General features: G+C 52.0%; 1 protein-coding gene across 1 annotated transcript in view; it reads left to right on the forward strand.

Annotated features, from left to right (window-relative positions):
* Positions 1–717: 717 nt before the first annotated feature.
* CRACR2A (calcium release activated channel regulator 2A) overlaps positions 718–12,211 on the forward strand; it is a 73,310-nt gene continuing 61,816 nt past the window's right edge. Inside the window, exons 1-3 of the mRNA XM_057703185.1 lie at positions 718–933; positions 9,735–9,846; positions 10,903–11,086. Coding sequence (XP_057559168.1) covers positions 718–933; positions 9,735–9,846; positions 10,903–11,086 — 512 coding nt within the window. The remainder of the gene's footprint in view (positions 934–9,734; positions 9,847–10,902; positions 11,087–12,211) is intronic.

Consider the following 12,211-nt stretch of genomic DNA (forward strand, 5'->3'; position numbering starts at 1 on the left):
GATGGTACCTGTCTTCTAGTGCTCATAGCCGGCTTCTTTAGAACTATGAGACTGCCTCTTTTGTGCCATGCATCACCTGTGACATAGGCCAGGGAAGCTGGGAGCCAGAGAGAGTCAGACCTAGAACAGAGAGATCAGGTTTACTAATCCCAGGCCCAGAGTGGCTTCGGGGCTCACTTAAGCTCACACAGCTGGTCAGTAGTAGTCGATTGCTATGCAGTCTATTTTGAGGGCTGTAGAGGAGGAACCCAACCTCAAATACCTTCTTCCATTACCGGTCACCATGACTGAAACCCCACCATCAGAGGGCGGGGAAATGGGAAAATGTATGTAGAGACCGAGGTGCGGTGCCTGCCTCCAAGTAAACAGTCCAGAAATGGTAGCTGATCTATCAGGGTCTGTGTCCTTGTTGTTGATTTAAATCAGGAGAAATTCTCTGGCCACCTGCTTTCAACCTGGAAATGTCTGTTTTCTTTCCACCTCCCTCTCTGCTCTCCTGGATGGGCCGGCTGATCTATTAAGGATCGCGGCACATTTCCCCTTGTTCTGAGCTCTTGCTAATGAAGAGAGAAGCAGGCACACTGGTGAGGTGTCCTCTGCTTCCCTCCATCCCCTCTCATCCTTTTCCAGCCTCCCTCCACCCCCACCACACCCACTCCTCTCTCTCATCTTCCACCTTCAGGTTCTGAAAGGACTCGAAGAAATTGACAGATCCGGATGGCCACCCCCGACAGGAGAGTGGTCTCCAGACCCTGGGGCCCTGGCTGGGGGCGCCAGGGGAGCGGGGCCTGCCTGGGCTCCCTGGATGACCTGCCATGTGAGGGGACCCAGGAGCTGGCACCGGCACAGGTGGCCATGCTGAGGAAGGCCCAGGAGTTCTTCCAGACCTGCGATGCCGAGGGCAAGGGCTTCATCGCCAGGAGGGATATGCAGGTAAGAGGGGCCCCGGGTTGCACCTGCCCACCTGGAGTGCCAGAGGGCCTGGGTCTCCCTCTCTTGGGTTGGGCCTTTCCCATGAGAGGTGACGTCTTTAACAGAAAAGATGCTGTCAACTCTGTCCTGGAAGGAGGCATTGGTCCAAACTCTCCTTGGAGCCAGATCTCCTGGGTTTGTTTTTTTCTGGCCTTTACTTGGTGTCAGACTCGGGAGCTATTTTCTCTGGGTCAGTAACTCCCCAGGATTGTGGAAAATGGTGCACAGCAATATAAGAAACTTAAGTGAGACACGAAGAAGAACCTTCAGGGACAAAGGTGGAAAGGCACTGACTTGTTGCTTTACAGCACAGCTCCAAGCTGTGCCCAAGCCACCCCTCCACCACACCCCCCCACCCCGCCACGAGGTACTATGACTCTCAGCTCTGTCGCAGTGTTACTGAACCAAACTTGGATCTGCTTGTGCACCAGCGGTAAATGTGACCTATTAACCCTGAGTTGTGGGAAAGGAAAGGCCAGCGTTTTACTGCAGGCACCAAGCAAGGAATCCGGGCCAGCTAGTGCTCAAAACATCCAAACTCCTCAATGGGTTTTAGCAAATTATTTTTAAAGGCCAGGTGAGGGAGGGGTGTCCCAGGGTACGTGATCAGCTCATGCACAATTCTCTGGTTGATGATGGTACCAGGGTGGTGTCACAGGGGTTCACGTGATCAATCCTTAGGCTCCTAGAGGCCTGGGGTCTACGTGCTCATGGTCACCAAGTAGTTAATGTCTTCTCTTGGTGGTGGTTTTAGCATCTATAAAACAACTCCGGAAATGTGCATCAGATATTCTTATCTAGGGACTTCAGAGAGGAGCTACAGCAGAGAATGCTGGGGAGGGGTCTGCCCCAGGACAGCCCCGTAAGGTCCTGCTCGGTTACAGCAGTGTGGAAACAGCAGAGTGTGGCCTGTTCCCAAACAACTTTATTTACCAACACTGAAATGCACATTGTATGTCACTTTCATGTGTCACCAAATATGATTCTTCTTTTGATATTGTTTTCAACCATTATATATGTAAAAGCCATTCTTAGCTCACCAGTCTTACAAAAACAGGTGCTGGGTCTGATTTACAGGGTGCGGGCACGGTTTGCCCACCCCTGGTCTGGTGCCTCCCAGTGTCTTCCCTTAGTCTCTCTTGCAGTCCTGATTTCACCCTGAGAGTAAAGGAAGCGTGGGCTGCACTGGAGCTCTGACAGCATCACTCCCCACTCCCCGCCCAGCCCTGCTCCCATCACTCATCTGTCAAGGGCATTTTGGAGAGGGACACACAGCTGCGCTAAGGGGCAGAAGACCCGCGATGGGTAGGTTTTCGTTTTTAAGGCTGGCTTTTCAGAGTACGCTGATGTTGCGCAGTGCAATTCAGACCCTCCTTAGGATCTGTCCCACCTCCACTCGCTGTGTGAGCCTCGCGGCCTGGAGGCCTCGTGACCTGGAAGGAGGACCACAGGCCTTTCTCTCCCTGGCCCTGCTGGGTGGAATGTTCTGGCTTCTCCAGCCTCTTCCCTGTCCAGTGGTTGCTGCAGGAATGGAGGGAAAAGACCTGCAGACAGTGGTACCTTAGCCCGCAAGCTAGCCCAGGGCCTCTCTAGCTTTTAGTAACAGACACCTGATGAATTTCTGCCACTGAAACTCATCCCCAAAGCCTCAGCTCACCTGGAAGGCTGGCCTTGGTGTGTTCAGAGGAAATCTTTGATAACCCCAGCCTGGGACTTCATGGTTGTCATTTGCAGGCCTGTGGCCGTGGTGGTTGGAAGGGGTGGTTTTAATGGCAAGTTTCATTTGTGATTCTCCTTCTAGAAAGAGAGAAAAGGGAATTCTCATTTATTGAGTGTCAGCCGTGGGCCACACGCACAGTGCAGCTCAGCATTCTCGCTAAATACACCCCCGTTAACCTGCACTGAAGCCCAGTCTTTAATGAAGCCTGGGAAAGGTGTGGTGAATTTAAACTGTAAAGTATCAATTGTTCAAGGAATCATTTGCGTTGCGCTTGGAACGAAGTCAGAAGCATCAGAACCCAGAGACACCACATCAGCCGTGCTCCCTCCAGCCTCACGCCTGGTCCAGGTGGGACGAGGAGGGCGGGGCATCCCACCGGCAGATCTGCTCCGTCCATGGCATTCATCTCTACTGGCTGCAGTTTCCTGAACTTTCTGCGTGCCTGTGGACAATGAAGCATTTGAAAAGTTTGGCTCTTCAAGCTGAGAGAATGGTATAGGAGAGAACAAAACGCATCATCAAAGGGCCGCCTGTCTGCCGCTTTCACGGTCATGTCTGGGGGAGGATGGGGTGGAAGCAGATTTGGGAAGAAAGTCGTCCTCTTGTCGTCCACCCTCGGTTCCCTGTGAGGCCCACGCGCCCTTGGTTGTCCTGGCAGGACCTGAGGACATCTGCCTGCTGGTGTCACCGCCACACGTACGGCTGTGGCCAGTGGCCGGCGCCTTGGACCTAGTCACACCTCCTTTCTCACCTTCAGCTCCCAGCACGGCCTCTGTCAGGATCTGGAGGACAAGAGCTCACAGCATCCACGCACACCCAGATCCCGCTGCCAGGAAAGGCCCGTTAAGGTGGAGAGTAGCCAGGTTGCGGGGGGGGCAGAGCAGAATGGGAGGAACCTGGGCAGGAGAGGGCAGCGGGGGAGGGGAGCTGGGAAAAACCCCCCCTGCACAGAGTTGCTATCTTTTGAGGAAGGAGTGAGGGGGCAGGCTGCTTCTCTGGTGCTCCCGTTCTTCTTTCTCCTGAATAATGGAAGAAAATCCACCTGCAGGGGGTGAGAGGGGCTCCCAGCCATTGAGAGGGGCGAGATCCAGGCATCTGAGAGGTGATCTGAGCCGCAGCAGTGGGCAAACAGATGCCCTGACAGAGCAGGACCACGGATGGAAGGCAGCAGGTCCCCGGAGCAGCTGGGCTGCCCTGAGGCCGGGATGCAAGCTGCCTTGAGCTTGGGCTGCGCAGGCAGACATCCTGCTACCAGATGGCAGATGGATGACCTTGACCTGTGTACGCGAGTTTAGGCAGAAGTTTGAGGGTCTTCAGCTCCACCTGTGGCCCCCCCCAGACCTCACTCCCTCCTCCACAAGGAACCCCTCTGTGTGTCCCTTGGAGATCACTCCAGGCAGAACTGGGGTGAAGATTGCTTTGCAGGGAGGGGTCCCCTAGAGAAGCAGAGTCGTGGGCCAGAGGGTCCCGAGTAAGAGTCAGAGAGACACGGGAAGGCCAGGCTGGAGAGGGCATGAAGGGACCCCTCCAGCTGGGAGAGGGAGATGGAGACAGGAGAGGCAGGAGATCTCTGAAGACACCAGCAGCCTCATAAACCCCGTTTCCCTACTTTCTCAGAGGAGTGTAATGGTTATTGCCAGTGCCAAGTACCCACCTCCCAACACTGCCTGGAATTCCTGGATTAGCCGAACTGTAAAGAACCATCCAGGAGTTGGCCAACCAGGCAAACCTGGCTCGCTCGCTGCTTCTGCGAGCGCCGTGTGATCGGAACACAGCCGGGCTCTTTCCTTGGCGTCCTGTCCACGGCGGCTTCCAAGCTACAACGCGGACTTGAGAAGCTGTGACAAAGGCCTGCAAAGCCTCAAATATGCACCATCTGGCCCTTACAGGAAGATGCTAGTTGACTGCTGATTTAGGTTAACAAGAAGAGTCTTAAAGAATTTTGTGGTACATTGACCTGAGTTTTAATCCTGAATCTGCCACTTACAGGCAATGTGAATTTGTGTAAGACTCTTAACCTCTCTAAGCGGTAGCGCCTCATCTCTGAACCTCCCAGCATTAGAAGAGAATCAGGTGCTCATGTGCATTCAGAGCACTTAGCCCCGAGCTGGGACCTGGAAGTCTCTCCATAAGAGAGATTTGTGTGCGTGTGTGTGCATGTGTGCGTGTGTTGTGCCGGGGGCGGGGGACACAACACTTATACCCTGAGTTTTAACTCAATTCCTAGTGTCCTCCACTCTCTGATTTTTTAAATTGTGGTAAAATACATATAACAAAATTCCCCATCTGAACCATTTTTAAATGAATATTTCAGCGCTTTTCAATACATTCACACTGTTGTGTAACCATCACCACCAGCCAGCTCCAGAACTCTCCTTATTTTGCAAAATAGAAACTCTGGCCCCATTAAACACAAGCTCTCCATCCCCCTCCCACAGCCCCTAGGACCACCATCCTACTTTCTGTCTCCGGGGGTATGGCTCTGCTGGGGACCTCATATAAGTGGATCATACAGTATCTGTCCTTTTGTGACTGCCTTATTTCACCTCACAAAATGTCTTCGAAATTCCACGTGGTAGTATGTGTCAGAATTTCCTCTCTTTTTAGTACTGGATAACATTCCACTGTGTCTATTTACCATATTTTGCTTATCCATTTGGCCATCGATGGGCACTTGGGTTGCTTCATACCCTTGGATGTGAATCACGCTGCTGTGAACAGAGATGTACAAATACTCTCCAGATCTCTGCTTTCAGCTAGTTCTTTGGGGTACATATCTGGAAGTGGGATTGCTGGATCGTATGGTGATTCTATTTGTAATATTTTGAGGAACCCCCATACTGCTTCCACAGCAACTGCACTGTTGTACTGGAGATCAAATGCGAGTCATTTGTCTGCTTCAGAAGATCAAAAGGGACATTTCTGCTGGAAAGGGTACCTTCCATTCATCTTCAGTCTGTGCTGCTCTGATTTGTGTCCAGGCTGTGTGAGTGAGGGTGGTTTTGCTTTTTAGCAGACATTTGGCAATATCTAGGGATGTTCTTCATTGGAATGATGGAGAAGGAGGTGCTACCGGCATCTACTAAGTGATGCCCCAGGATGCTGCTAAATATCCCATAAAGCATAGGACATCTCCTCCCCCACTGCCCTCTCCAACAAGGAATTCTCCATCCCAAGATGTCAATAGTGCAGAGGTTGAGACACCCGTCTACACCTAGCCATCAGCTTGAACCAAGCACATCAAGGCACCAGGAAGGTAGATCTCATCTCTGGACCTCACAATCCCATCCTGAAGATGTATGGTGCATCTGGGCTCTACCACAGAGAAGAGAGTGATGGGTGCTAGGACAATGGTCTGAACAGGAGGCTTTGGGAGCCTGGAAAGAGGGAGAGTTTAATCTGGCTGTAAAGGTGGATCTTCTGGTTTTCCTTTTAATGAGCATTTCCCTTAGATGTGTTTGAAGCTGTACGACCCTTGGCTTTAAGCTACACGAGTCGTGTTGAGGGCTGGTGACCTGGAGGATAGAGGGTCCGGCTGGGGTGCAGCGGGAGACAGCTTCTTCCCCTGGCTCTTGGAGCCTGTGCCCTCAGCACAGCTGCTGCAGGACTGTTTCCCATCTATAAGCGCTTGCCGAGCATCCCCGGGGGAGCTGCTCGGGCTCTGGAGTGGGTGGGGTCTAGACCACTGCTCTGTGGATAGGAGTTCAGGACCACCTGCCACCACCCGTAGCCACGCATTTATTTATTCACTCATTCAACAAGTATCTAAATATTCCCTGGCTGTCAGCATCGGGCCAGATCCTAGGGGCACGAGAGTGAACGAAAATGGACGAGGTCCCTCTTCCCAGAGCTTCCAGGTCCCTGAAGGAGCAGACATTCACCTGCTAATCGCACCTGTCAGTATGTGAAGTACAAACTGAGGTGAGACTTGTAAATGAGAGAAATGTGTTTAGTTGGGGGTGGGGGGGTGGTTCTGGGTCACTGGCCTAGGCTGGGGGCTGCAGAGGCTTCCCGAGGAAGGGTGGCAGGGATTCAGAGTTCAGAGGAAGCAGGAATTTACAGTGAACCGGAAGGCAGTGGAGGGAGGCCAGGGTTGGAGAGAGCGTGGAATTGTGAAGAGCTGGTTGGGCCGCGGGCACAGTGAGGGGGGAGAGCCTGCCTCCTCCCCGTCTCCCTCCCTTCCCTGCCTGCCCTTCCAGGTGGGAGTGGGAGACAGGATCCCCCCGTGAGGCAGGATTCTGGAAGCCCAGTACAGGTGGTGCTGCCTGGGCAGACTTTTGGTGGCAGGGGTGGGATAGTAATGAGAGAAGGGAATTAAGGAGTGGACGCGTGGAGAACCGCCAGCAGAAGCCCTGAAAGGGAAACCGCTGCTTTATCCCAGCCTGGCCTCCTCTGTGACTTTAGGCAAATCTCAGAGCTTCACAGGTTCTCAGCGCCTTGGAATGAATCATCGCATCCCTCTCCACCCACCCTCCCCAACCCCACGCTTGGCTCCTTTAGTTAAAAATGTAGACAGCGCCAGGTACCCAGGGGACAAGAGGAGAATAAGTTAGTTTTACATGGCTCTGCAGGCCCGGAGAAGAAAGATAAATAAGAGGTAATTATGGGTATTAAGACAAAAAGATTTTTTAAGTAAGGCCAATAAAGAGAGGTTAAGGCATCAGGCGTGTGCAGTTTGCAGGGGAGGCTGGAGAAGCCCTCAGGACTAATTTGCCAGCATGTGAAGAGGGAGGATGACTCGGAGGATGTGATCTTGCCCTCCCCAGCTTCAGTGACCGCAGGAAGAGGAAGCGGTTTGAGACGGAGACAAGAAGGAATGGGATTAGATCATGGGAAGGACTTGTGCTCAGAAGTGTTGTTGGATTCAGGGGTGGCGCCTGAGGTGGGGTGTGACCTAGCTTTTCCTGGGTGATGCGAACGAGAGCAAGGGTACCCATGTGTGGGTGGTTTGGGCAAGAGGCAGGTTGAGGGTCCCTCTGACTCTGTAATTCCTTCCAGCCCATTTTGGGTCCAGCACAGTGTGAGAGACCACGTTGTAGAGATCACATTCAGGCTGAGGGTGGGGCAGGATTATCCCAAGGAAAGGACTGGAATCTTGGGTTTTCACCCTACCTCCAGTGTGATGCCTTTAGCTTCAAATGGAGCTAATGAACTTCCTGCTTGCAAAACTGGCTCCATCCTCGGCCCGCATTCTCTGCCTTTGGCATTGAGACAGCTGGTTTATGGGTTGTTGATAAGCCAGAGATCCTGCTGTTTGCTCAGCAGATGCACTTCTGGAATCTCTGCACACACTCTCACTCGCCTGCCTTTTCAAAAGACTCATTCATATTTAATTCAGTGAGTCTAAATGGCTTCCACATCATCCCGTCTCCCCACGTTGTAAAGCAGCAGCATCTCTCTTAATGCACATACCTGCCAGATTAACCTGCGTGGTTTACCAGCTAAAAGGCTGCCAGAGGATCGAGCTGAGTGTCTCACAAGTTACATTATGGGCTTTCACACCTGCCAGCTCTTTTTGACTGTTCAGATGGGCATGTACCTTCCTTCCTGCACTCAGTGTTCCTTGTCTTCAGCTGTCAGTCACTTTCCCAGTGGCAGTTTTGCACAGTCGTCCCTCGGGGAACGAGGAGGACAGGGGAGGGTCAGCTGGGCTATAATGAACTCCCTTGGGAAGTCTTCATTGGGAGGTTCTGATTATTAGGGTAGAAGAGGGTACTTGCTTCAAGAATGCAAATTAGCCTTGGCCTGGGGCCACCGCACATCCACAGCTCAGCACATATAACTCATCCATCAGTGTCTACCCTTTTCTCCCCGTGTGGTCCAGGGCAATCCAGGACTCACGTCCAGTGAGCTCACACCCCATCTTGGCCAGTTCCGCTTTGCAACGCAAATAGTCTTTTTTTTTTTTTTTTTTTTGGAGTGGACCATTTTTAAAGTCTCTATTGAATTCGTTACAGTACTGCTTCTGTTTTATGTTTTGGTTTTTTGGCTGCGAGGCATGTGGAATCTTAGCTCCCTGACCAGGGATCAAACCCTCACATCCCCTGCATTGGAAGGTGAAGTCTTAACCACTGCCCCACCAGGGAAGTCCAACACAAATACTCTTATCCATACCTTAAGCCAGTGGTGGTTTACGTCTTTTCAGGAAGTAGTTGAGAGCCAGCAGGGAGCAGGAGTGGGAGACAGGCTTGTGTGATGGGTGCGGTCACCCAGGAGCTAGTCCAGCTTCCCTTCAGAGCTAAAGGACCAAAGTGTACATCCATAGAAACTGCGGGCCCTGGGACATGTGTGGCCTCCATCAGGGAAGGCTTCTGAGGGTGTGACCCACACCTGCATGGCAACAGGGGGACAGAGGGAGGGGCTTGGGCAGAGCAGGTGAGGCCAGTGTGAAACCTGGCTTAGCCATTCACTCTCTGAGTGGCCCTGGTGGGTCAGTGGCCCTGCCCCTCCCCCATTTCTTCCTCTACCTCCCTAATACTTTTTACTGAATGCTTCCTCGGTGCCAGGCACTGTGCCGTATTCTTTACATTATCTCATTGACCTTGACTGCGTCGTGGTTGTGCAGGTATCATCCTAAACAGAATTCAGTCCCATACAGTTCTGGCCCTTTACAGCTGCGAAGAGCTCCAGCTTTGGAGTGAGACCTGGATTTGATCCTGGCCGTGGCCCTTACTGGCATGGACAGCTCATTTAACTTCACACTTGCTCTATAAAATGGGGACAATAATATCCACTTCAAAGAACTGTCATGAGAATTAAATGCAAATATATATATATACACCATTATATATAAACATAGTAAATTAAATATAAACATAGTAATAAATGTATACGTATTTACCTATAAATCACCCAGCAAGGTGCCTAGCACGTGAGTAGGCACCCAAGAGCTGGTGGATGTCCTAATGTTCAGAGGAGGAGAAGGATGATGATGCTTAGGAAGCTGGTTTCTGGCTGTTGTCGGCGGGGGTGGAAGACGCCGCCGCCCCGGGCAGGCCTCCGTGATGAGTGGTGTTAACCATCTGGCCTGGATTGCTTTCAGAGGCTCCATAAGGAGCTGCCCCTCAGCCTGGAGGACCTGGAGGATGTGTTCGATGCCCTGGATGCTGACGGCAATGGCTTTCTGACCCCAGAGGAGTTCACCACTGGATTTAGTAAGTTCTGGTGGATGCTGGGGCCCCAGGGTATTGGTCAGCTTAAAGCCATATAAGGGGGAGCCCTGCCCTGCCGGCTCTGAGGGTCTGTGCAGCACAAGCTTTCCTGCCTCCTGCAGTTTCCAGGCTGTGGGTCATTTGGTCTCTTTTTGTGTGTCCACCTCTGCTGCTCACACCACTGCCCCCTCAGTGCCCACCATGCCATCCCTGCCAGGTCCCCTCCTACTGGAAAATGGCAAGGGGCAAGCAGAGAGGCTCTGGCGGAAGGCTCAGTTTAAGAGGGGGAGCTCCAGGGATTTCCAGCCTGTCCGTTTCTGCTGAGATACCAGTGGGCAACGGAGTGGGAGCCTTGTATGGCTTGTTTCAACCTGAGTCTGGCTGAGTCTGCCAGGTGGAAAGGCACCAGCTTTCAGAGGAGTTTGTAAAGGGTTTGAACAGAGCAGTGATTCTCAAGGTGACCAGGAGGAAAAAGAACTGAGATCCACGAGCGAGAAAAAAAAAGAAAAACCAGATACACCATCAGATCCGATACTGATCAGATATTGCTTAGAACAAATACAAGTCAGATAAATCACCATACATCTGCCTCCCTCAAGGTGCCATGTATCTGCTTAGATGTATTGGATGCCTTTCCTGACCTTCAGGAATTTATAACTGAATTATAAATGTGAAGCACAGTGATGCTGAGGGCAGGATAACTAGGTGATAACACGGAGCACAGGCTCCTGGAGTGTGACGGGAGAGAGGTCTTGTTTAGAGAAGGAATCAATGAAGAGATGATTCTAAGCCAGCCTTCAAAAGACTGAGAACCACAAGGCTGCTGTAGTGCTTGCCATGCACTGTGCCTTTCCCAGGTTCTAGCATCTCTGGCAGGATCTCATCCAAGTAGGAAAGACAAAATCCAGAGCATGGCATCCAAGGATCTTTGCTACAGGGAGTCTGGTCTCCTTTTCTTCTCTCGGCTGAACCCCAAATGATTCCTGGCAACTGAGAAAGCGAAAGTCTTCATGGGTGAGTGTTGTCTAATCCAGATCCTTGTGCCCTTGCATCCCCCAGGCCACTTCTTCTTCAGCCAGAATAAGCCAAGTCAGGAAGATGCAGATGAGCAGCTGGCCCATTTCCAGGAAGAGAAGGTGTATCAGACCAGAGGGGACGAGGATCTGGGTGACATGGACGAAGATGAGGAAGCCCAGTTCCAGTTGCTGATGGACAGACTTGGAGCCCAAAAGGTTTTGGAAGAGTAAGTGGTGACTGTGATTTGGGGGACAGACCGCTCCATCTGTCCTGTTCAACTGTAACGCTTACTAAGCCCTCAGCCAAGCCCTGGGCCCCTGCTTCCAGCTACGCCACTGGCTCCATGCAGCCTGCCCTTGGCCATGACCTGTCTGTGTGTCAGGGTCTAGGGCTCTGCCTCTGCTTTTTACATTATTTTCATGGGGAAACACTCCTATCCCAGATCTCCCACTCTTTCCTCACCCAACTGCTGTCCATAGCAGCACAGTCCTTGGCTTGGCCTGGCTCCCTGAGGGCTGCCCTCCCATCAGAGGGCTGTACCAGGCCTCGAGGGTTTTAGGGAGTCCCACCTAAGGCCCCCTGTCACCATCAGCCCACCTGTATCTTCTCCCCCGCTGGATCCCTGGAGCTGCAGTGTGTCCCCCATGCTATGCTCCTGCCAAAGGCACCTTACATGGAAGCGTCTGCATGTAGGATCCCCGAGCCAAACCGAACCTGTTCTGGTAGCCAAGGTGTGAGGTGAACTCGCTTTTACTAGCTCATCACTTGGGTGATCAATAATTCAGATGAAAATTTTAGGCTGCTGCAACTTCAAACCAAACAGAATACCCCTATTTTCCCCCTTTTTTGCAAAAAGCGTTTTGTAATAAAGGGACAGATGTAAACCCAGACATTGACAATGAAATGAAATGAAATGACATAAATGAAATGAAGTGAAATGATGTTGTAGCAAGAAACTAGACAGTGGCCTGAAAAACATGGAATAACTTCTGCTTCTTTCCCATTGCCTTTTGCCTTTTCGTGTTGGTGTGTCTAGTTCTTGGGTTAGATGTGTGTTTCAGGTGGGGCAGGAATGGCCCGATGGCTGGAGCTGATGGGTCTAGAGACTGGGAAGAGGAAGACTGTGGAGGAGAATGACAGAGGGGAAGGGAGGGAGAGGGGAAGGGAGGGAGAGGGGAAGGGAGGGAGAGGGGAAGGGAGGGAGAGGGGCCTTCACATAACACACCAGCTGAGGATGTATGTGTAGCTCTGAGCATCTTTTAGGTTGTGGCAGAGTTGAGACGGGCTGATGAAAGCTGGGTGGGCCAGAGGGGCCACCAGACTTGGCTTCTCCAAGGACGAGAGGCCAGAG

This window comes from Hippopotamus amphibius, chromosome 12 (genome assembly GCF_030028045.1).
Source record: "Hippopotamus amphibius kiboko isolate mHipAmp2 chromosome 12, mHipAmp2.hap2, whole genome shotgun sequence".
NCBI classification, from domain to species: Eukaryota; Metazoa; Chordata; class Mammalia; order Artiodactyla; family Hippopotamidae; genus Hippopotamus; species Hippopotamus amphibius.